The 26,279-nt window shown below is 47.6% G+C and overlaps 1 protein-coding gene across 7 annotated transcripts in view; it reads right to left on the bottom strand.

Moving 5' to 3' along the window:
- The window catches only part of LOC139061054 (glutamine--fructose-6-phosphate aminotransferase [isomerizing] 2-like), a 91,872-nt gene extending 75,965 nt beyond the window's left edge, over positions 1 to 15,907 (bottom strand). For 5 of the 7 annotated variants that reach the window (XM_070540519.1, XM_070540534.1, XM_070540504.1 and 2 more), the window contains exon 1: positions 15,695 to 15,906. In XM_070540519.1, the coding sequence (XP_070396620.1) occupies positions 15,695 to 15,701 (7 nt within the window). In that variant the 5' untranslated portion in view covers positions 15,702 to 15,906. Of the gene's footprint in view, positions 1 to 15,694 lie in introns of all 7 variants that reach the window. The other 2 variants (XM_070540498.1, XM_070540538.1) reach the window with 2 other exon arrangements.
- Between the last annotated feature and the right edge of the window lie 10,372 nt (positions 15,908 to 26,279).

Raw genomic sequence — 26,279 nt, 5'->3', positions numbered from 1 at the left:
CTAAAGAGGCGAGTTGAACGTGTAACACGGAAAAGGAAATATATATTAGTACATTCCTATTTGTACTCTGTAAATAGCTGTAAGCCTTCATTAACTTTACTTCAAATTTCCACCGCTTAAAAAAAATAAACACGTGAAGAACCACCTAATGTTGACAGGCAGTTAAAGAAGCAAGTGAGGCGTGTAGAATCTAAGCTCCAGTATTAGTTAAGTCCCCGTGCTACTGCCGAGCGTTTCTGTGAGGAAATGCAAAAATTCGATATTATACCATGAACTACTCGTCGTGAGCAAACCTGTTTTAGCGGAATAAAATCAACGTAACTGCTGTAGAAGTCATATATAGCCAGCTTTGTGACATACTTGTTGCGCCGCGGCAGGTATGATATTGTCACGTGGTAGTGACGGTGAAGAAAGAACACAGTAGCAGTACTGTGAAAGACAAAACTAGCTTTTATTGGGCGAACCTGTGCCCACAAAACAGGCTACACTTAAAGCACAACGATAGCGGCGAACACAGTCGGCGATCGTCGAAAATCTGATCAGCGGGTAAAGCGCGTCGGCTTTTATAGATCAGCCGTCGAATGTTCCAGATTAACCGATGGGACCCGCGTGTCTTCCACAAAGTTCTACACTATTCGCGTCACGCGATAAAATCAGATAACACAAAGTTCGGCGACAACAGACAGCGGATAGAAGCATCGAAAACTTTCCAGAAACTTCTTTTAGATGCAGGCGCGTCCTGCGCTGCACGATAACATTTGTTAGGCGGCCAAACGTGGTCGCCCGATAGATAAGTACACGTGTCAGTATCATAACTGGATTCCTATAGGCTATGCTTTTGCGATTGTATATCCGCGCATGAAAAACCCGCAATGGGCTGGTCTGCGTCGCTTCGGCTGGCACTGTAGCGTTGCCTTCGAGAGCTGCATTGTTGTCTAAGAAATTAGCTCTTTGAATAAATGTTCGCAAAGGAAGACGTCGTAAAAATATATTTGAGACGACCACCATAAGTATACAAGCAGAGAGAACGAGGGCGAACAAACGAAAACACCGCAGAAAGCGCCCGGACAACGCCCGAACTGTAGCAGACGACAGGCGCGAGTCCGTGCCCTGACGTCACGCGAGCAGCACTCGCAGCGCCGCTCGCGTTCGTTCTCGGGGCTAATAAGGCGTTTGTCATAGCCAAGTGCAGCTTCGGGAAGTACGTCACGGTAAAATTTAAGCTCTGAAGTATAGGCCCACAACGAACAACTACGTTTACAATGCCATGCTGTATGGGACGAAAGAGGGAAAAAAAATATGTCTCGTTGCTTGACTGCAACAAGATCTACCCACGACTAACAATCTTCGATGCTGCACAGCAAATATTTCTTGAATCGACCGAGATGGCAAATCAGGTTTGGAAGAGAGAATGGTGAGAAAGCATGGTCGGGAGATGCTGAACTTTTCAAATGTCCCGTTTGTTATCACGTCGAATTATCGTCGCATGATGTACCCCACCCCTTATGTAACACCCCTGATAAAGGGGCCTTTAAAGAAATAAACTGATCTGGCCTCACTGTTCATTTGAGGAATATGTTCCACCAGCAAGAGGCTAAGAAAAGCAGTGCAACGAAGAACTGATTTTCAATGCCGAAGACGTCCTTTTCGATCTCAGGCTAAACAACACTCGAGAAAAAAAAAAAAAGAGCGCGTTTCTGTCCTCCGCCGATAACCGTACACGGCAACGCACGAAGGGGAATTTCAACAATGAAGGCGATCGCCGTGTAATGGTACGTCCACACTAGCGACAAAAACGCGCGCGACACAACGCGCGCGGCGAGCGGTGCTGTCGCGCGCGGCAAGATTCACGAAAAGCGGCAGCAACGCGCGGCAAACGCGCGAATGGGTGCGAGACCCATTTTTCGCGGCAGACGCGAAACGTCCACCAATCAGAAGCGAGCCGCTTTACGAGCCGCGCTGTTGTGGCGCCACCTGTCGCATAAGCAAAGAATCATAATCTATGGGCTCTGAGACTGAACAGTGACACGCGCGCCGTAAAATCTCAGAGGCCATTTCCAGTCAAGGGGGCTGTTTTCGTTAAGCCTTACCACACCGCCACTGAGGCGTCGACGAAGAATTCGCCTCGCAATGGAGGCGTTTTTGGAAACCGTTCGCGGATATGCGTACCTCTATGATAAATCGAGCGTCGGACAAGGAGCTGCGCGCCAACCGCTGGCACATTATGGGCAGCAGTTTGGCATGACAGGTGAGTAATTGGTGAAGGTGGGGAAGCAGAGTGCGCGCCTGGCCCTCAGTGTCCCTGTACCGCACTCAAAACTCTCTCGTCCGCTGACTGGCACGTCGGCGTCGCACAAGTAAAGAACAAACAAGTATTATAGTGTTCACAGTCACCAGTAGCTCCTCGTCCGTATCCGACATGCCTGAGCGTGGCCGGCAGTGGCGCAAAAAAACACAGACACTTCCGATGGAAGACGAAATGGGCAGAACGAAGACCGCGTTGTCGCGAGAAGTATCGAATGGAACGAGACAACGCGGGACTCCACGGGCCGCTGCCGCGTGCCGCAAAACGCGACTGTGGACTTGCCCGCACGCGTCTGCCGCGCGGGCGCTTGCCGCGTGCGGCGTGTCGCGCGCGTTTTTGTCGCTAGTGTGGGCGTACCATAACAATTTACAGTCCGGCCTTAACAGCAGCACCGAAGCGCTCGCTGCAGTTTCCAAGATATGCGCGGGCGATAGCGGAGCGCACGTGCGCACACGAGATCGCTCGACCGCCCTGGCCGTCCTCGATAACGGTTTACGAGTTACGCCGGCTCGAAGAATAATAAACCGCGCAGCACGCGGCTAAAGAGGCCGCCGACCCGTAGTGTGTACGTATGCAGAAAGGAGCACTCGAAGGAACTAGACGTGTCGCCCGATAGACGGCGCATACAGACAGACCTGACTGAACAGACTGCAGCGTATGCAGAATGGCGACTTACGGGAATGCACGAAAAAAAGAAAAAAAAAAGAAAGGACGAACGACGTTCTACGAGAACACGTGCATCAAACGCGCGCAGTCCAGCGGAAGTGGCGCGTTCGGCGTGGACTTGGTCGGCGCTCGATTTGTTCGCGAGGGTCCCCAGCGTCGCGTTTCACGATGGCGATCGTGTATACACCGTCGCTAACAGTGGTGCAGTAACCACGCGAAACTGTAGTGTACTTTGTAAAGACGCCTAAGGCGTCGATTACACAACTGCACGGACTTGACTTTCACGCGGACGCCTTTTATCCAGACTGAACTCGGTCTGCATTCGAACTGACGGCATTGATGTCATTTATTGAAGCTGACGTTCAACTCCCGTGCACACATCGATATAGCGGACGAAACACGTTTCGTAAGCTCGAATAAGAGTCTGTACTCTGCGCGCCCAGGTTCATGCCAATGCGACGAAAATTTCACGCGTCCGCGACTTGGCCTGTGCCATTTAAAAGCTTCTTGCGACGTGATGCCGTACGTATAGCCCACGTTATAGGCAGCTGGACTTGGCTACATAGTGCACTGTCACGACGACGGATTCACTTCTCAAGTCGGACGTCACTTATGACGTCCGAGCGCTACATGCACATGTGCCGCGATATGACAAATATGCCGCGCGGCGCAGTCTTGTGTTTGTTTATTCGTACAACACTGAAAGCGTCCATTTCGTATACAGTTAAGTGCGCTGAGCATGCAAGGAATACTCTTAGTAAGAAGTATAATTCTAACGGTCATGTGCGAGCGCGAGCATGCCACTGTGGCTGCTTTTGTTGCCCATCGGTGTCCACAAGCTTTTCTCCCCCTCCGCAGGGCGAACCATCAAGCGAACCAGCGGCAGAAGAGACTGGCTCGCAAAGACAGCGGTGAAGCGCATGACTTCACGCTCAGATCAACACTCGCTTCGTTCGCTGAACGCGCGCTCGACCTCAATGTACTTTGTACGCGTGCAAGTGAAGACAGGTTTACGAGCCAAGTCTCAAATCATGGTCAACTTCGGCATATAGATCTTCTTTTAGACATGTTTTTTTTTCTTTCTTCGAAACAGCAACGGCACAAGCGCGGTACATGAGAGAACATTGAGTAAAGTGGCCACGTCAAAACAGATCGCCCAATTGTGTACCAAAGCACACTTATGTATGTGTTCACATATGCGGCCACGAATTCGAGGACATCACTTGATCCGGTATACACATAAGTAGTCCAAGTCGCGCGTCGGCTTGGCGCGCATATTTTGAAGTTATGACGACGCCGCGAGTCGTCTGGCCTCGTAGCAGAAGAACCAGTCGAAGGCAACCAACTAGGCCGGTCCTTGAAGACAAGCTACACAAGCTGCCTAGCGTATGCGCGAATTCATCAAGCGCGAATTGAAAAATGGAAGAGAGGGGGCCAGGAAGAGAAATGGAAGCAAAGGGTTGGCGTTCGTAAAGAAAAAAGTAAAAAAAAAAGAAAGAAAGAGCGAAGACTGCCGGGTAATAGGTCACACACATACGCCGGAGCGAAACGGCCGCCGGGTGAAAACAACTCGAATATCCCACCGGCGCCGAGAATGCGGTGAGAGGTCAGACGCGCGCGCGAGTTACGAAAGAGACGCGTGCCTGGGAGGTCCCCCTTCAGCTATCTCGGGAGGACCTATGGCAAAACAAGTTTCGGTGTCACTGAACGGCCCAAGCGTGGAACGGCAGGCCTGACAGGCGCCAGACCAACACTCTCTAGCCAGACACGGGTAGCGTCGGCCTGCGGCCCTCCTCCGCTTTTCTACGCGGGCCCGCGGGCACTTGGGCGCGGCGGCGAAAGGATGCAAGCGGCCCGCAACAGAAAGTGGGTAGCTGGGATAAGTCAGTGACGCTTGCTGCGTTAGAAGCAAAGACAGACATACAGCCAGCCAGCCGGTACTGTACGAAGGTTAGTCACAAGGAACGCGCTCCGAGGTTTGCATGCATGCTTACGCGTCGCGCGGCGGGTAACTGGAGCGACTCTACTGGATATAGGCGTCGCCACCAGCTGACAAAGTCACAAGCCTCTGGGACGTAGGCGTCGAGTATACCGAGAGCAGAGGGAGAATCTCAGCAGGAAGTGCTCGTCAAGAGGAGGGGCTGTGAGGTGAAATGCACTGCAGCGCGTTCCCGCTAGAACATAAGCTCCGTCCAGGCATACACCAGCCTGAGCACTGCGAGCTGTGACATGCACTGACGCCTTTGCAACATCTATGTGCTGTCACACACAACACACACACACAACACACACAACACACACAACACACACACACACACACACACACACACACACATGGACGGACTAGAGGCAGGGACGATGCGATCGCTTCCGCGTGTTCCGTTAGCACGTTGTTGTTGTTATTATTATTATTATTATTATTATTATTATTATTATTTATTCATTTATTTTGCTTTTTGCCATGACACCACGCCGACTCGTCCAGACGACCAACCATACCCTTTACAAGTCCCAAGCAAAACTGCGAGTGATTCGCTCGCCTACTTGGTGCGCCCGGAATTACTTTCGAGTCACTTGCAAGACAAACCATCTGCTTCGACGAGCCGTTATAACGCTATAGGGAAGGCCAACGTCCTAATGGTCTCAAGAAGCCATGAGATTGTAACTGCAAGCCAAAGTTAGATGAATGCGCGATACTGTACAGGCATAAGAATGAAGATACGCGTCTTATGGTAGAGGCATGGCATATCTATAATGGTGGAAGTGCGTGCGTGAGTCAGCCTTCGATTACTTTACATAAGGAAGAGATTAAGTGTCTTAACAGTTATCTCTCACGTAGACCAGCACGTGTACCCGATTGACACGTGGTGTTACCATTCCTGAGCATGCGCAGATGAGTTTTGTGTCTTCTTTCAGTTTTCGCCTCAGTGCTCCCTTCAGTTGATAGTCGGCGTTCGTGTTGTCCACTTCTCTACTCTTGTGTCCTGTCTGCACGCCTCACTTCTAGTTTGCATAATGAATCCTTACCAACTAGCTCAGCTTTCTGTCGTTCGACGAAATTTTGTTCCAATACGTTAATTACCAGCACCTTATCGCGCTGGTAATTGCTGGTAATGCTGTGATTGTATTTTACAACGAGCAACCTGTGTCGCCTCCATATCGCGGAATTAATCGCGAGAACACTCGAACGTGTTATGAATAGCGCCATTCTAAGGCCCAGGAAAGCGGCGAGACGTCCACTGTGAGCTTGCTGCGAGGCTCTCGCGCACACTGAAGTATAAGGCTCCTGGAAGCTATGTGCGGAACCTCGTAATGATCGAAGCTTGCAGCATGAACCGCAGAGCGTGCCCTCCGACTGGGCGGCTACCGGTTGAGCGAGATGCGCCTTTCGCGCGCCAAGGTGTTCGGCGGCCTCCCGTACTCTCACTGGTCGACCAGCGGGCGCGCTGCAGACACGTGGCCTGGTTCCGCTCGCAGCCGCTCACGGGCCGATCTCACTTTCGCCAGCGCTCCCATTCCCCCCCCCCCCCCCCCGATACCGCGGACCTTCGTCTCATTATTCGTGACTCTGCCAAGGTATATGTAGGACTCTGTGCTCCGCGATAACCAAACGGCTCGATGACGGCGGCCGACAGTCCGCTAGATCCGCCGTATTATTAACATTCTGAAACTACCTTTAAAAAAACGAAATTCTGGAGTTTTACGAGCCAAAACCACAATATGATTAGGAGGCACGCCGTACTGGGGGACTCCGGATAAATGTTGACCACCTGGGGCTCTTTAACGTGCACCCAATGCACGGTACACGTTTGCATTTCGCCCCCATCGAAATACGGCCATACCGTGGCTGAGGCAACATTCCGCGCTCCTTCGGGCTTAGCAGCGCAACGCCAAAGACACCAGGCCGGCGGGTCAAACCCTCCTCTACTGCTGCGTAAAGCTTTCCTTGCAAACATCTTCACGAGAGCGAGTGCGCAGACAACATGGTATGAGCAGCTAGGGAACTATACACTGCTAGGGAAAGCGCCTAAGTCTGGAATTAACGCATAAGGACGCGCATAACGCATCCTATAGTGAGGAACAGCGATGCCATGAGCACTATTGGACATTGTCGAATTCCGCCATTTGGTTGAATTCTGCAATGCCGGCATTTTTTTTGACCAAATCACGAGACGACGCCTAGCAGCCGTCTGGGCCAATCGGAGCTGACAAGATGGAGAATTCGACAATATGGCGGAATTCAACCCCCCCCCCCCCCCACCCCGACCATGTCCAGAACAGCAAACCCAGATTGCCAAATTCCGCCACTTTATCAGCTCCGATTGGCTGAAAACGTCGACATGGCGGAATTCTACAACGTGGCAGAATTTGAGTGTCCAGACTAGCACACCAGAATAAGTAGACCCAGCGCAAGTAAACAAGACAGCGAACTGGACGACGCACTGGTCAGACCTCCAGGATGGCGACATAGGACACACACACACACACACACACACACACACACACACACACACACAGACACACACACACACACACACACACAACACACACACACACAACACACACACACACAACACACACACACACACACACACACACAAAGCGACAGCCGATAGATATTCCCCTGCCCCTCTATGCGCTGCGCGCGACGTGGCGCGATATAAAAGGTGTTTCACAAGCTGCAAGGAACAAGAAGCGACAATTCTAGCACTAGACCTTGTGTACATTCTGCCCAGTGGTGAAGCAGACGTCCTTCAGGCTGTGATAAAAATACGCCAAGTGTCAGAAGCACCCATATCATGCGCTGTGTTAGCTATCATGAACCCTCTTTGAAGCTTTTCTGCCCGTCACCACAAGACGCATAATGTGCGCAAAGCCTCGCGCTCGGACTAGGGCGTTTCACTCGTTGCGTTTCACAACGGGTGACATAACGGCATGCGCTCCGAATTGAATTCTGGGGTTTTACGTGTCAAAGTCAAGATTTGATTATGAGGCACATATAGTGGGGGACTCCGAAAATTTTAACCACCTGCAGGGTTCTTTAACGTGCACCTAAATCTAGGTACACGGGTGTTTTCTCATTTCGCCCCCAAAGAAAGGCGGCCACCGTGGCCGGACTTCGATTCGTGGATCCGGCAAACATTTCACACCGACTGTATATAAGGGCAGAGGATCACTGTATTATACTGTACCGGCTGATACGAAAACGTAGCACGCCGACTACTCGACACAAGGATCGAGCTAAACGACAGAAAGTGGAGCGACTTGGAACGTGTTCACATTTTCAAAAGTCACGCACACAAAATGGGGGCACAAGAATGAAAAGAACAGCGGCGACCACCTGCTGAAAGGTCGCACAGCATCCAGAAAAGAGAGTGGGCGCGCACGAGTAACTGCGCATGCTTTGAGGGAAGGTATACACACGAAGCCTTCAATCGTGGACACGCCTGTGCACTTCTCGACAGTTGTCAGTTCATACACGACAGTGAGTGATGAAGGATAACTGAAGAGCATGGCTTACGGACGTGCTATCGTAATTACTGATATGGCTATGCCTCAAAACCATACAATGCACTTCAGTCCTGCGTCTGTATAGAACTATCTTCAAACCAGAGAGTAAATAACATTCGCGACAGGGGGCAACGAAAGGTTGGACGGCATTCCACCGGTATGATGACCGCTAGCACTAATTTAATCTGAAGCGCCGTCGCGAATGTAAGCTATACACTTTTGAAAAGTGGCGAAGTTCTACTCGGACACAGGAACGATGACGTGCGTCTTACTTGAGGTTTGACACGCGGCAGGACGTGCGTAAGCCAGCCTTCAACTATCCGTAAATCGTCATGCCTGAACCGATATACTTGTCGAGAGTGTACACGGGTGGCCAAGATTGAGTGTTCGTGCTACCTTTTCCTCAGATTGTGTACAGATATATACAGGGCGTTTTTTTTTTTTTTTAGCTGCACCAAATATTTTAAAAATGCCTGCGGCAGACAGCACAATTCTAACTCTTGATCTAAATTACTCGATGAGGCGGCCATAAATTCTACGAGAAATCGAAATAACTAATTCAATAATTAACATTAATCATCTTACGCCACATTTTAATTTAAGAGTTGTAACTGGTGAGTTCGCAAGCCGTATCCACTTGGAACGAATTCTCAGGACTGCAACAGTTTCGAGATAGATTTTCAGTGTCCGACGAAATGCATTGGCGTTCCAGTTACTTTTGAACTTCAATGCATAAAACAGCGTTTTTTTTTTTTTTGGACAGTAAATGGAACGCCAATGCAGTTCATCGGACACATTGAAAATTAATATCTCGAAACCGGGGCAGTCCTGAGAACTCGTTCCAAGTGGATACGCCTTGCGAACTCGCTAGTTACAATTCTTACATTAAGATAGGTGCCATAAGATTATTAATTACGAAGTCAACTAGCCTAACTATACTAATTAAATTTAGCATTTTGATTTCTAGCAGAAGTAATGGCCGCCTCATCGAGTAATTTTGATCAAGGGTTAGAATTGTGCTGTCTACCATTAGCAACCTTTAAAAAATTTGGTGCAGATAAAAAAAAAAACACTTTATATAGTTGCTGCACAAATATGTGTAGCGCCGTTGCGCCACCTTCCAGGAATAGTCGGGAATATTGGTTGACTCCCGACTAACTTTCGAAGAACATGATTCAAGCATCCTTAATGCATCTATACAGAAAGTTAGGTCTGATATCGAGAATGACAAAAAAGTTTACGAATGTCAACTGCGTTGTTCTCTTGTATTCTCATTTTGACCGCTCGAAGTTACAGTATAGTTCTGTTGTGTGGAACTGTATTAATTTGACCAATGTGGAAAAAGTTTAATGTGTTCAGCGGCGTGTCATTCGTTTCCTGTACGATCGATTTCTGGGACGTCGTGTATTTTTATGCCCATGATCGTATACTGCGCATGTTTAATATTAGACCCCCATAGAAATAAGGCGATGGCATCGCGATTAATAATTCGCGATGCCATGACTAGTTTATCGCGATTACATCGCGATAAACTAATTGGCAGGCACTTCTGTCCGCTGTTACTGTTGGCTGTAACGTTCTGCGTGCCTCACCCAAACTTGCGTAATCCCAGAATTTTCTATGCGAGCTCAGCTTGCACCTCTAACACTATAACCCGTATTGTAACAAAATACCTCGCGTTATCATCTCGCGTTATGATTATACCTTGCGTTATGATTTCCAGCTCTTGTATTTGCTCTTTACTTGACTACTGTAATCGATCTGATTCATTTTTTTACTGCATCCTGTACCACTGTTCCTAAGGGTTTTCTGTTCTTTGTGTAACACAAGTGCACCAATACTAAGGCGTAGAGATGTGCGTGGGCAATTTCACAAATAAATGAAATGGAATAGCGTGTGCGTCGCTTTTTTGTTAAGTTTCGATTGTATCGATGTTTTCTACGTTTTACTTTTGGAAACGTGAAACCAGAATCGCATCCTGCGCCGGTATAATGTAAAGGTTCCTATCAATTGATTATATGAATTTATCGTCCACGCTCCCGATCAGCAGATCCTGGTGATAACGTGAGCGGAGCGCTTGTTCGGACCATCCACTGTCAATGCGCGATACGGAATAGAATTGGAACAGAATTGTTACAATACCCCCGACCTGGTCGGAGGCCAATAGAGGGATTTTTCTAACCACCGCTTCTCCGCCAAGGAATTACGGCGATGACAACCCCGGGCGCGACTGATACGAGCGATAGGCGCCAAAAAATGTCGACTAATGAGCTGCCTTCAACTATATCCTGCGAGAAAAAACGAAAGTATGGCCGGCAACGGGCTGTGCGTGTAAGCATGGCTCGTCCGTCTAAGGATATGGTAAGTCGCGAAAGTAGCAAGGCGCAGAAAGCCGCCTCTCCTGCTGCGTAAATAGGCGGCAATTATATATGCCAAGCGCATGGAAACAATGATAGGCCTATGATGAAGACTACCCGTGCTGCTTGCGTGCGCAGCCGCAACATCACGCAAGCCGTTATCGCGGTGATGGACACGGCCAATCCCATGGGAATGTTGAACAAAAGCATCGTCGGGTCTGCGCCCGCTTGAATGGTCTCGCCGCTCAGAGTAAAACAAGAAATGATAAATACCGGGAGGCAACGCCCGCCTGTGAAGACCGCAGCGTTGCGCGTGAGATAACAGTACATAGCGTGAGGTGGAGAGGGCTACGCTTGTCCGCGGCGTCTGCTGCGGAGGTCAGTACGCGGTGACGGGGATCACTGCTCCTACAAGGGGCGGTGGCGAGCGGCTACGAACGAGTACTCGATGTGAAGCTCCCCTGGGTGTCGTCGCCGTTGACACCGGTGGCACGACTTCCGCGCGACGAAGGGCCGCTCGCGTCGTTGGTGGAACGAAAGCGCGAGAAGAAAAGCGTAGTGCCGCCCAAGACGGGCTGTGCGGCTAAGATGGCTATACGATATCGCGCCAGAGTAGCGCGCGTCGTCTGGATGGAAACAAAGCACTACATGAGCGGAGATCTGTTTGCGGCGGCTGCTGTGACTCGCACCCACTCGTCACCCACGCGCTGCGTCTCTGCGATCTCCCGATAAGCGAGGCAGACGCGCCACAGTTCGCTCCGTTTGGAACGTGCCGAACGAGACAGATTGTCCGCGCCAGCCAGTACATCGTGAAACGAAAACACGTATTGACCTGCGCTCAAATTTCGCATTAAGGGCCGTTTATAGTCCCGTCGCGATGAGGGCCACGCACATAAAAAATAAGTTTAGGAAACCCACAGATCGCCTGAGGATCGACTTAAAGTACAAATGCCAGTTTGAATAGAGAAGGCATAGAGGCAGTCTATACATAGACAAATTTAAAGTCGATTTACAAGTCCATTTTCCTTGGTCTATTAATTGAAGTTACTCTACTGGCCGTTTTGAAAACGCTTACAGACACTGGTCAAAAATAAGTAAACAATATCTCTGCAAGCTACGGACCACATACAGAGCAGAGTATAAAAAGATTTTTTTTTTTTTTACAGAACGCTCGCCCAAATTCCTGTCAGCACGATCTCTTGAGATAAAACGGCGCGGCGACGTGTGCGATCTACTGAAGAAGGGTTGGCAAGAACGGAAAAAAAAATCATTACAAAATCTCCCCGATATCCGCATACGATGATGCACAAACAGCCGGTTGCTGTCCGCTGCTCTCCTTTTTTTTCGTTGCACCGACAACGCGACATACGGCAGGTGGCCTGCGTTTCACCGTCGCAACGTCCATCAAGTGTGCGAATTCTTTTAGCTAAGCGGCCGCACCGTGTTACTCCCTACGCAAGCGCAGTTCGAATTTGCTGCACGGCCGCAGCTGTTGGCTCTGTCAATACTCATTGATTTAATGCGAAGCGCGCAAGCTTCTCGCTACGGCGAGCACGTTATGATCGGGTTGAAGTCCAGCAAACGCGCGGGAGCTCCAGTGTCCGTCCCGGGTACACATACGGTTTAGCGCTACGAGAAAACGTCTTTCATACAGACCGAAGCTACCGGCGGCACTGGGCCCTATACAGATATTTGAAGGCCAATGTCCCAAATAGATTATGTTCCATCAGCCAGCTTCGCGGCTAGTTCAAAGCGCTGGCGTTCTTAGCACTCTTTTTTTTTTTTCAGAAAGTATAGTGACACTGGGCGTCATCGAGAGACGTGCGCATTTCTTCACAGCCACAATGCCATCTGGAGCCCTTACCGAGGTGCGCGCTCTCCTCTACGTATACGAGGCGTTCTCCAGGCTCTTTAAGCTGACGCTCAGCGTGCGTCAGGCGCACGCGTCCGCTCATAATTTAACGGCTCAAATACGCCTGTATCCCTCGCGACCAAAGCGGCGCCAGTCACGAATTGGGCTGAAAACTGGCGCAGAAACAGATGCAACGATGTATAAAGAAGGGAAAAGCGCGTACATGATCGCAAGAAAAAGTCGACAAGTGCCGCGCAAGCATATTTCTCTGTACCAGCTTGAGCACGCAGCATGACACTGACGCGGGTTCTGCGGTGTCTGCGCAACCAATTTATAGCTGCAGAGAACAAGTCCGAGCTAAATGTGTGAGCCCATAAGGAACTTTTTTCTTTTTCTTGGGGGTGGCGGTTTGTGTGCTTTTAGTTGGAGCTGTATACATCAGAAAAACTGCGAACGTCTATGCTAAAGTAAACGTTTCATTAAATGGAAACCCTATTGCTAAGCGGCGAGGCTCCTCAATGGCACATCAGAATGATCAGACCACTGCTCCACTGCTATACGACGGAAGCCGTGGAGCACTTTCATTGCGAAAGTCGCGATACCCAAGCACTAGGCACGCTGCAGGGACAGGATGAACGTTGTCCCTGTACCGGTTCTGTGAGACAAGTTGATTGCCTTCCAAAAAGTTTCTGCACATACGAGATTAAGAAAAATAAAAATAAAGAAAAAAAGCCCGACGGGGGCACCAGTCCGGTTTCGTGCAAACCAGCAGAACCTTTGCAGTAGGAACCGACACAGACATGGTGACCGTGTGCATCGAATCCGGATCTCTTCTTGCTTCTGATGTAATGAGCGCTTCTCCCTCTCCAATAACCTTTGAAGCCTGAAAATGGTGGTCGGGACTTGACCACATTCCTGGCGGCTTCTCTATGCAGCAGGCGTGCGGCTGACCTGAGACTTTTCATAAACAGCGATAAAAAAAGAAGAACAAAAAAGAACGAAGGAATCAAGTATTCACACAGTCTACAGCCGAGCGAACTTCTCGGCCGGCCTTGGCGCTGGTGTGGCAGAGGATCACCTTGAGCCCCGATAAGGAGAGAAACATGCGGTGCTACGCGCTACTTTGGCCACTCGGAAACGAGAGCGGCGAGCGGTAACCCGGTCTCGGCGCCACCAGACACCGTCTGCCAGCCTCCGGCCTCGCTTTTGAGATCTCGCCTCTCCGCTGGCGTCGATACATTTACTCCGCGTACAGCATTCCGTCGATCCGATTACTGCACGTAGCACGCACAGCCCATAGCCGCCACGCATGTAACCAGTGGCATTGAGGTAACGGAAGGCCGGACTGCTGTTTTCATACGGGTAACTATCAAGCGCATTGTTTTGGCTTCGATACACGCGAAAGAGGCGCGCGGTTTTCTCCGGTTTCGCTTCGTCGTTCGCTACTGAAAGGCGCGCCTTGATGAAAGGTGCGCCTGGTTGAAAAAAAAAAAATACCAGAGCAGCTTTAACAGCTAAGTACTGACAGGAAGAAGTGAACAGGCTCAGGGTGCTTACTTTCGCTAGCGCGAGGTAACGCGACAGCTAGGCATTTGCGGGGCTATCAGACCGTGTTTCGCGAAGACTTCCGTTTTGTATCATGGCCTTCTTGCGGCGAGAAACAGATTCATACCCTATATTTGTTTTTAATGTATTTTTTTACATCTGTTTCAACATGTTTGCCAGATTGCTGTAATCTATACTACACCCGGCCGACATTTCCTTGCCGGGAGGCATTATAAAACTGGATCGTAAGACTCAATGACGCGTCCTGAAATTTGCTTAAATTAAAAACGTTAACGGATCATGTCAAGGCAGTTCTCCACTGAACTCGGTCTCGAATTATGCAGACTTCGTCTTCACTGAATCACGACCTTTTCCTGTTCGTCGGAAGTAAGCACCTTCCTATACAACCGGTCCTTTCAGTAGGACACACCACTGCCGCGATGATCATCAGCTTCCCCCTTCCGTTTTTCCAGCACGAAAGCAAAACCAAAACATAAACGAGGCTTTAAATGGGTCACCACGACAGACTCGCCGCGGTGGGCGGACCGCTCGACCGTTAAGCGTGACGTCCTGAAAAATAATGACTCTCACGTTCGCGTAACAAAAGACGAGAGAGTGAAAAGGGAGTGAACGTTTGGTTTGCGGGCACGCGTACGTCTTTCACGAAAGCCCGTCAGAGATGGGGGCGAAACCACTCCGGCAGCACATCGTGAGGTGGTACGCCGCCCGGCGCGATAGCAACTGCTTGCTTGTCAAAACGGGATCAATGGTACGGCACAGTGCCAACGCACCCCCAGTTGCATCGCAGCAAATGACTATGCGCATATATGAGCAGTGCGCGCGACCAACAAAATCGCGTCAAATCGAGCATTTTAACGCGATTTTGTTCACTCGAAGAGCGACAAACATATCGCGATAACACACATAAGAATTTGCACTAAATCTCAGGAATCTAGACAACGCGCGAAGGTGACGAAATTCGCGACATTTGTGTCGGCACGCGCGTAGGGAAAAACAAATCAAAATAAGATGCTCAGGATGGTTTCACTACAAGCAGACGCAGAAATCACATAAGCGCGCTAGTGAAGAAGTTGCAGAAATACATCAATGCGAAAAAAAAAAATTATGTGTTCCACTTAGGACCGTTATGCATCTCTTCATTTGGGATCCAATGTTCATTGCTGACACAACTAGGCGCAACATTGACGACAACTGTTGGAATTAAAACAACACTGATATATTTGTATGCCGATAGCACATGTGCGAGCCAAGCCATAAAGATAGAGCGCGCGTTATAAACCAAGATTGCCCATCGCCTGGGCGAAAGGGATCCGGCACGCAGCGTGTGACGTGACGGGTGCCACTGCGCCCGACATCTGACACGACGTGGCACTTGCTATTGTCGCTCAATATTCAAGACAAGCGAAAGAATCGCAAGACACGAGTAGTCGGCCTCACCGCACATCTTGGGCGCTGCTCAGAAGGACCACTTCAGCGTGCTGAAAGTTGTTCTCGACGAGTATCGAACCTCGTGAAGCGTTTTGAGAAGGCGAAGGACAGTGAAAGGCAACCCACGTCAGTGCTGTGCGAGCTGCACACTGAAAGCAAACCGCGTTGCTGCCGTAGAAAAACATGTGCAGCGGCGAGCACAGCCGAGAAAGGGAAGTTGTCACCGGAAGCCGGCTGCCAGCTGAAGGCGTGGCAATCACAACGTTGCTAGACGACGTGGAGTGAAACCGAAACCGAAAGTGCAATCTCTTCCAAGTTGAGAAGGCGCCGGTGTACGTCTTGGAACGCGACAACTTCCCTCGCATTTGTTGACAAAATTGAAGATTGTTCACTCACTGCCAGATTTTATATTAGAAATGCGATCTACACGGAAGGTTATTTAATTTGACATAATTTCTGATAATACTAAATTTTACAATTATGCTAAAATTGTAAGCTTAGTTTTGTTACGCTGGCGAATGGTCAAGTTAAATAATAATAATAATAATAATAATAATAATAATAATAATAATAATAATAATAATAATAATAATTATTATTATTATTATTATTATTATTATTATTATTATTATTATTATTATTATTATTATTATTATTATTATTATTATTATTACTTTACATGACGGCGAAGCGGTATTTTTTATTGCTTATTTGTATGAAAGTTTATGCGTCTTTGTGGCAGTTTAAGTGGCATTTCCTGTTACGGCAATGTGCTATGGCTACGTTCGCCGTTTTTATTTGCAGTCCTGAGGCGATGTGATGACTCTGAGTGAGTAGGGTGCTTGTATATTTATTAAACCGAATACAAGATTCAGGCGATTATTAGCACTGTCTCACTAAAAAATGATCCAATTTCAAACGCAGCCAATTTATGCACAAAATGAGGCGAATATTTTTTTATTCGTTACTTTCTAAGTCAGTCCCGATTCTGTGCAATATGCGCAAAATATGTATCGCGCTCATGCTATAACGCTTGAACATGACCAAATTATCTCGAATAATCTTCTGCTCGTTTTTTTTTATCTGCATCATGTCGTATTGGTGCCAACATTCTTCTTTTTTTTTTATAACTGAATTAAAGGTAAATAAATCTGGTGTAACTTTTTTTTTGTAAATTAATCGAATTTGCCAAAGCTTTCTAATAGGTGTAGTTTCAGTGACGTCTGCCTCAAATTAATAAATATGAGAGATTTCAGACAAAGTGATTCATAGCGGTGAGGGGCATCATAAACTGTGCGATATTTATGTATTTATTTATTTATTTATTCATTCATTCATTCATTCATTCATTCATTCATTTATTTAGGTACCCTAATGTCCCTGGAGGGCATCACATAGAGGGGGGGGGGGAAGCAATACGAAATCATTGTGTGAAATATATAAACACCTGAACAAAAGAAAAGAAAAGAAAAAAGAAAACAGATTTGAATTGGGTAAGAGGTAAACACCGTGGTATAACGGAAGTTTAACGACACATTCAGAATTTCATTCGTAAATAAGTCAGGCGCAACGTGAGAAATATTACACAATTCCAAATGCGTATATATAACAAGAACACAAAAGAAAGAAAACACTGATATGAATCCTGGAAATGGTAAGTACAGTATTATAATACGAAGTTGACTGACACATTTAAATGTACACGAGTAAAAACAACAGGACAAAAAAATTCTAAGAAATGCATAAACATAAAACAAGCTAAAAGGACTTCTTCTTGGGTAAGTTGGTGCTTAGATTTCCTAGGTATACTTTTCTTGAAAATACATTTCTTGAAAAGGGACAGAAGAAAGGAACACAGTGAAGCTGTGTTCACTGTGTTCACTGTGTTCCTTTTTTCTGTCACTTTTCAAGAAATATATTTTGCGCCACAATGTATACCTAGGAAATAAAACAAGCTGTTATTCAAGGAGAAGATGCTCGAGAAAGTTCCCTTTCAAAACTAGCTGCTTCAGTGCAAGCGACAATATATTTTGGTAACGCGTTCCCCTGGTTAGTGGATTGCACTAAAAGCGAACTTTGATATTGTAGTGTTCGAGCAAACATAGGTTGCACTTTATGTCCATGATCCCGTGACAGTACTTGGATGCCATATTATCGATGCATATTCTAAGAAAGACCTGATGAGAGATATGTAAGCGTGAAGCTTCGTTTTTGAGTTGGCAGGATACAAATGATCGTAGGCAGAAAGTTTTTATTTTCCCGGGGGGGGGGGGGGGGGGGTTGACGGGGTGGGGCCCGACCAGCTTTCCGAACCCCATATCTATATATAATTTTCCTTGCATTTGAAGAAACTTCGTGTGGCCTCGAAGAATTGTTCATCGAAGTGACTGCCTTATATGAGAATTTACAAGACCTCTCCCACCGAGTCCTCTCTTACGAGTCCTCTCCCACCAGCAAGAATCTGGCGTCTCTCGGTGGTGTAACCTTCCTTCGTGTAATTGTCGTATACTTCGCTGTCGTTAATACTGCTTCGCCTTTCCGGCGAATCTGCAGCCTCACTCTGTCTTAGTTTTTCTTCTTTTTCTGTGAGTCCGAGTATAAGCGCTCCTGTGCATGACTGCTGTTGATTCTGATTTCGAGTGAATCCGGCTTAGCCTCATTTCGGTTACTGAGGGAATTATACAGTGTTCCCCAATTATCATGCACCAAGACTTAAAAAAGAGCAGTTGCGTTACTTGAAGAAAACCTAGTGCATATTTTTTCCAGTACAGTGGAGTAGCCGCCAGTAATTCTTTCGTTCCTGAAATTTAATCCGACAATTGCAATTAATTATCTAATTTGAGCAGTACTGTCCTAATTATCAAAGTGTCAATGAGGCTTTTGCAGGCGCCCCCAGGCGCCCCCAAATGACATCTAACCGCTGTGGTTTCAGCGACGTACTAATTGCGTGCAATATTTTCCAACTGGCAAACAAACCTCACGAAATATGAAAAATACCACGTGACTGTGCTCCCACCCGCATCCATAAAGCAGCGCCCTCAATTAAGCTGATTGAATGTAACTGCGTTGCCTGTCGCAAGCACAGAGACAGCGCATCACATCGATAATGACACGAAAGGAGCATCAACAGCAGGTTTGGGGGCTTTGCAGCTATTCCTTCCTCTCTACGTCGCACTTATTATCCGTCTCTCAAGGCCGACTGATCACATTGATAACAAAAGCCCCTTGATAACGCGGCCGAGGCGCCGCTCTGACCCCGCACGAAACGCGAAAAGCGATGTAAAAATTAAATTATGGGGTTTTACGTGCCAAAACCACTTTCTGATTATGAGGCACGCCGTAGTGGAGGACTCCGGAAATTTTGACCACCTGGAGTTCTTAACGTGCACCTAAATCTAAGTACACGGGTGTTTTCGCATTTCGCCCCCACCGAAATGCGGCCACCGCGGCCGGGATTCGATCCCGCGACCTCATGCTCAGCAGCCTAACACCATAGCCACTGAGCAACCACGGGTGAAAAGCAATGTAGTAGGCATAGAATGTTTTAAAATCCCGGCTTTGCTCGCACCGCATCGACAGAGCTCGCACGCACGCATATTTCGCGCCAGAAACTTGCTTCCGACCAAAGCCAAATTAAAGTGACGGTTTTAGTTTCCATGGGATTTTATACGTGCTTGAAAAACAGGTTCATGGCAAAAACTAACAGTGAAATAAACATGCAGACCGGGAAGCGACCCACGTATTGAGAAAAGGCAAAACCGATGCGTTCAATGAAGTAAATAACCACTTCTAAATGAGCCAAATTGGCAATCGGGGCGCCTGCACAAGAAAAAAAAATACATCAGATTTCAGTGTGACCTTATTATCTATGTATTCGCAAGCGCCGTTGAACACCAGCTGCTGCCTAGAGGACGTGTTCGGATAGGTCTCCTTCTGCAGCTACGCAGTACTGAGTACGCTTCATCACATCTTCAGTGGACTTCTTGATGACTGACGCTCGAATTCTACGGCAGACATCCGTTATCCTTGTCTTAAGCTAATCTGACGTCTGTCTCGATCATGTAAGCACCGTCTTTCATCATCATCATCATCATCATCATCATCATCATCATCATCATCATCATCATCATCATCATCATCATCATCATCATCAGCCTGGTTACGCCCACTGCAGGGCAAAGGCCTCTCCCATATTTCTCCAACAACCCCGGTCATGTACTAATTGTGGCCATGCCGTCCCTGCAAACTTCTTAATCTCATCCGCCCACCTAACTTTCTGCCGTCCCCTGCTACGCTTCCCTTCCCTTGGAATCCAGTCCGTAACCCTTAATGACCATCGGTTATCTTCCCTCCTCATTACATGTCCTGCCCATGCCCATTTCTTTTTCTTGATTTCAACTAAGATGTCATTAACTCGCGTTTGTTCCCTCACCCAATCTGCTCTTTTCTTATCCCTTAACGTTACACCTATCATTCTTCTTTCCATAGCTCGTTGCGTCGTCCTCAATTTGAGTAGAACCCTTTTCGTAAGCCTCCAGGTTTCTGCCCCGTAGGTGAGTACTGGTAAGACACAGCTATTATACACTTTTCTCTTGAGGGATAATGGCAACCTGCTGTTCATGATCTGAGAATGCCTGCCAAACGCACCCCAGCCCATTCTTATTCTTCTGATTATTTCTGTCTCATGATCCGGATCCGCAGTCACTACCTGCCCTAAGTAGATGTATTCCCTTACGACTTCCACTGCCTCGCTGCCTATTGTAAACTGCTGTTCTCTTCCGAGACTGTTAAACATTATTTTAGTTTTCTGCAGATTAATTTTTAGACCCACTCTTCTGCTTTGCCCCTCCAGGTCAGTGAGCATGCATTGCAGTAGGTCCCCTGAGTTACTAAGCAAGGCAATATCATCAGCGAATCGCAAGTTACTAAGGTATTCTCCATTAACTTTTATCCCCATTTCTTCCCAATCCAGGTCTCTGAATACCTCCTGTAAACACGCTGTGAATAGCATTGGAGAGATCGTATCTCTCTGCCTGACGCCTTTCTTTATGGGGATTTTGTTGCTTTCTTTATGGAGGACTATGGTGGCTGTGGAGCCGCTATAGATATTTTTCAGTATTTTTACATATGGCTCGTCTACACCCTGATTCCGTAATGCCTCCATGACTGTTGAGGTTTCGACAGAATCAAATGCTTTCTCGTAATCAACGAAAGCTATATATAAGGGTTGGTTATATTCCGCACATTTCTCTATCACCTGATTGATAGTGTGAATATGATCTACTGTTGAGTAGCCTTTACGGAATCCTGCCTGGTCCTTTGCTTGACAGAAGTCTAAGGTGTTCCTGATTCTATTTGCGATTACCTTAGTAAATAGTTTGTAGGCAACGGACAGTAAGCTGATTGGTCTATAATTTTTCAAGTCTTTGACGTCCCCTTTCTTATGGATTAGGATTATGTTAGCGTTTTTCCAAGATTCGGGTACGGTCGAAGTCATGAGGCATTGCGTATACAGGGTGGCCAGTTTCTCTAGAACAATCTGCCCACCGTCCTTCAACAAATCTGCTGTTACCTGATCCTCCCCAGCTGCCTTCCCCCTTTGCATATCTCCCAAGGCTTTCTTTACTTCTTCCGGCGTTACCTGTGGGATTTCGAACTCCTCTAGACTATTTTCTCTTCCATTATCGTCGTGGGTGGCACTGGTACTGTACAAATCTCTATAGAACTCCTCAGCCACTTGTACTATCTCATCCATATTAGTAATGATATTGCCGGCTTTGCCTCTTAACGCATACATCTGATTCTTGCCAATTCCTAGTTTCTTCTTCACTGTTTTTAGGCTTCCTCCGTTCCTGAGAGCATGTTCAATTCTATCCATATTATACTTCCTTATGTCAGCTGTCTTACGCTTGTTGATTAACTTCGAAAGTTCTGCCAGTTCTATTCTAGCTGTAGGGTTAGAGGCTTTCATACATTGGCGTTTCTTGATCAGATCTTTCGTCTCCTGCGATAGTTTACTGGTATCCTGCCTAACGGAGTTACCACCGACTTCCATTGCACACTCCTTAATGATGTCCACAAGATTGTCGTTCATTGCTTCAACACTAAGGTCCTCTTCCGGAGTTAAAGCCGAATACCTGTTCTGTAGCTTGATCTGGAATTGCTCCATTTTCCCTCTTACCGCTAACTCATTGATCGGCTTCTTATGTACCAGTTTCTTCCGTTCCCTTCTCAGGTCTAGGCTAATTCGAGTTCTTACCATCCTGTGGTCACTGCAGTGCACCTTGCCGAGCACGTCCACATCTTTTATGATGCCAGGGTTAGCGCAGAGTATGAAGTCTATTTCATTTCTAGTCCCGCCGTTCAGGCCCCTCCACGTCCACTTTCGGCTATCCCGTTTGCGGAAGAAGGTATTCATTATCCTCATATTATTATGTTCCGCAAACTCTACCAATAACTCCCCCCTGATATTCCTAGTGCCTATGCCATATTCCCCCACTGCCTTGTCTCCAGCCTGCTTTTTGCCTACCTTGGCATTAAAGTCACCCATTAGTATAGTGTATTTAGTTTTCACTCTACCCATCGCCGATTCCACGTCTTCATAGAAGCTTTCGACTTCCTGGTCATCATGACTGGATGTAGGGGCGTAGACCTGTACAATCTTCATTTTGTACCTCTTATTAAGTTTCACAACAAGACCTGCCACCCTCTCGTTAATGCTATAGAATTCCTGTATGTTACCAGCTATATTCTTATTAATCAGGAATCCGACGCCTAGTTCCCCTCTCTCTTCTAAGCCCCGGTAGCACAGGACGTGCCCGCTTTTTAGCACTGTATATGCTTCTTTTGGCCTCCTAACTTCGCTGAGCCCTATTATATCCCATTTACTGCCCTCTAATTCCTCCAATAGCACTGCTAGACTCGCCTCACTAGATAACGTTCTAGCGTTAAACGTTGCCAGGTTCATATTCCAATGGCGGCCTGTCCGGAGCCAGTGATTCTTAGCACCCTCTGCAGCGTCGCAGGTCTGACCGCCGCCGTGGTCAGTTGCTTCGCAGCTGCTGGGGACTGAGGGCCGGGGTTTGATTGTGTTGTTCATATAGGAGGTTGTGGCCAAGTACTGCACCAGGGTGGCCAATCCTGCTCTGGTGAAGGAGTGCGTTACCGGTTCTGGTCACCGGGATCAGGCCACACTCCAGGCCTATTTATGCAATTTTATCAACACGCGGATTTTTTTTTTATCCGGTGGAAAAGTGCCGGCACCGGGATTCGAACCACGGACCTGATCCGGACCGCGGATCCGGATCATTGGTGCGTTTGGCAGGCATTCTCAGATCATGAACAGCAGGTTGCTATTATCCCTCAAGAGAAAAGTGTATAACAGATGTCTTACCAGTATTCACCTACGGGGCAGAAACCTGAAGGCTAACGAAAAGGGTTCTTAAATTGAGGACGACGCAATAACCCGAAAGAAAGAAATTGAGTGGAGAGAGGTCAGGTGACCTAGCCGGCCAATTTACAGGCCCGTGCCTTCCAATCTATTGCGCATCAAAAGTCGCATCCAGCCACTTACGTGCTCGGCTGCTGCTGTGTGCTGGTGCGCTATCTTGCTGATACCACAGAGCGGGACTTCGCAGAGAAACTCATCCACCACTCCTTCAAGGATTTCGCCCACGTAACGCTGGCCAGTCAGTGCATCGGCGTAAATTCCGCACCCCACGTTGAACGACCACTGGAACGGGTTCCGATGGCGCTTTACCCAGTGTGTATTGTAGTCACTCCAATAGCGTGCATTACGCAAATTTGCTTAGGCGTTGCTGTGAAAATTGGCTTCATCTGAGCACATGATGTGGCTCAAGAAGTCCGATGACTCATCGGCTTTTGTGAGGGCCCCGTTCAAGAAATCTAGACAATTCTACAAGTTACTATCATCCAAGCATTGGTGCTGGTTAAGGTGGTACGGATGAAAGGCCGTCATTCAGAATCCTCCAAACTGATGACTTGGGAACTGGTACCTGGGCGGCCACGACCCGCACGCTAGCATGAGGGTTTGAGGCCATAAATGCTAGAACATCCGTGCGTAGGCTAGGACACAAAGATGAAGCCCTACGCCGCTCTTTCTTGAAGCTGCCGGCTCGTCTCAGGTATTAATAATTTATGAGGATAGTTGACGCATTTGGTGTACCGCCACACGTCCATGGCTGATTTATATTTGCGGCTTTCCTCTTGTTCTCATTTGCAGCTCCCAAGGCAAGGATCATTTTTGCCTTCTGCTCGATCGTTAGAGAAAGGCATGGCGACTGGGACCAAACAAAACGCACCTTGAAACATTCTAAACATGTAAATGCACATTTGAAGAACCATCATTGCACTTTATCTACGCTAAGACAACGGCCATCAGAGCTTGTTCCTAAGATCAAACGCGACGTGTTACTTCGGCCGAGGCGCTGGAGATGAGACACTATAGCTCGATCACAATGTTTTACAGCGAAGCTTTATATGGCTAGCCGATTCGTCCGTCCGTCCGTCTGTCTTCTGCACACTGAAAACTCCTCCGGCGCATCCACATGCTAATGCAAAAAAAAAGGGGGGGGGAGGGAGCTGCACGACGCCAGTGGTGACGTCGTTGCTCTCCGCTGCAGCTGAGCGGGAGCGCAGCAGTTTCTCTCCGGCTCCGAAATCGGTAGGCCACGCGCCATACGTACTCCTGAGGAGCAATCAGCTTTGGATCAGAACCAGGAGCGAGCTCGTTTACGCCGTCCCGATGCTGGAGCCCTGGCACAAGATCAGGCTCGTGAAGCCGAGAGCAAGCAGCAACTGCGTACCAAGGATCCGGCGCCCTACGAAGCCGTCGTTTAATGAACCGTCGTGATTAACCCAGTGATAAACACCGGGGCCGCACGTTTCAGCTTCGCTGGTTAACCATCTGTACGGAGCGGTTGGGCGGTGATTTTTTAAAATATTTCCTTCAATTCGTTCTGGCTAACTCAGAAGGTGCATGTACGAGGGCGCTGTTTTATGATGCGGGTGGGAGCGCAGTCACGGGGTATTCGCCATATTTCTCAGGGTTTACGTACCAGACAGTGAAAATTAGTATTAGCACGTCGCTGAAAATACTGCAGTTATATATCCCTTGGCTATGCCTACAAATGCATTATTAATACTTTGACAATTATGATAGTACACCTCGAGTTAGATAATTCCGATTATCTAACTTAAATCTCAGTAACGGAAAAATTATTGGCAGCTACTCCATTGTATACAGTGTGTATAAGCGTGACTGGACGAGGACGAAGAAAGAAACAGATACACAGACATAAGCGCTGTGTCTGTGTATCTTTTTCTTTCTTCGTCCTCGTCCAGTCGCGCTTATACACACTACCATGGATTTTAACCAACTAGCCCGCCAACGCGTTTTAACCTACTCCATTGTACTGGAAACAATATGCACTAGGTTTTCTTCGAGTAACGCGTTGCTTTTCTTTTTCATCTTGGTGCATGATAGTTAATTGGGACACCCTGTATATATTTATGACCTCTGCATGCAAGTGACGATGTTTCCATCCCTAATTAATGCTATAAATTATTAGAAGTCCTTTTTTAAATAAGTCGTTACCTTTGCTTACTGGAAAGAAAAGTGATGCTGAGACACATATCATTCCCGTGCATTTCACACGCCGTTGATAAAAGTCTTCGCCGAAGGGGTCACTAAAGTCTAGAGGTTCTTTTCAGGGTCAAAAAATCACGCAAATCATTTTGAAGCGAGGTGAACATGACACAACATATTAATTCCCTGGGCATAAGCTATCGATACCTTTAGAAATAATTGCTCGTTGGCTACCTCCTTCTCTTTAAAATATAATAAACTTTGTCCTGTATATATATTTAAATATACTGTGTATGTGCATGGTGTTTGCAGTGGAAATATAAAACAATGTTGAAGTGGGAACATTCGGATGAGGCAGCCATCGCTGGTACTTCTAATGCGCTTGTTCTCCTATTCTCAGGATTTGCAGAAATAAAGCATAGTATGAATTAAAATCCGTGCACATCCGCGCCAACAATGATGCAGTAAGCTATTAGCCACAATAAAGTTTTAAGTCTAAAGGTCGAGGCAAGTCAAAACAAACCTCAAATAATGTGGGAGAGAAAACTCTGGCAATGACACGTTAGGTGGGCAAAGGGGGGGGGGGGGGTAGGCTTCAGCATCGCTGGGGGAGGGGGCTCAGCCCACCTCTGGAAATCTCTGGAGGGGGCTCGGGTCCCGGAGACGCCCGCAGTCGGCGCCCATGCAAACGATGTTTGAGTAATCCCAATTTCTTAAATGCCTCCTTTGTTATGTATTGTATGTGTGTATGCCAAGTTACTGGAAGTGGTAAGGGAATACATCTACTTAGGGCAGGTAGTGACCGCGGATCCGGATCATGGGTGCGTTTGGCAGGCATTCTCAGATCATGAACAGCAGGTTGCCATTATCCCTCAAGAGAAAAGTGTGTAACAGCTTTGTCTTACCAGTACTTACGAAAAGGGTTCTACTTAAGTTGAGGACGACGCATCGAGCTATGGAAATAATGATGGGTGTAACGTTAAGGAG

The sequence above is a fragment of the Dermacentor albipictus genome, chromosome 1, assembly GCF_038994185.2.
Source record: "Dermacentor albipictus isolate Rhodes 1998 colony chromosome 1, USDA_Dalb.pri_finalv2, whole genome shotgun sequence".
Classification (NCBI taxonomy): Eukaryota; Metazoa; Arthropoda; class Arachnida; order Ixodida; family Ixodidae; genus Dermacentor; species Dermacentor albipictus.
The sequence above is the reverse complement of the archived record's forward strand: the minus strand, read 5'-3'. Positions and strand labels throughout refer to the sequence as shown.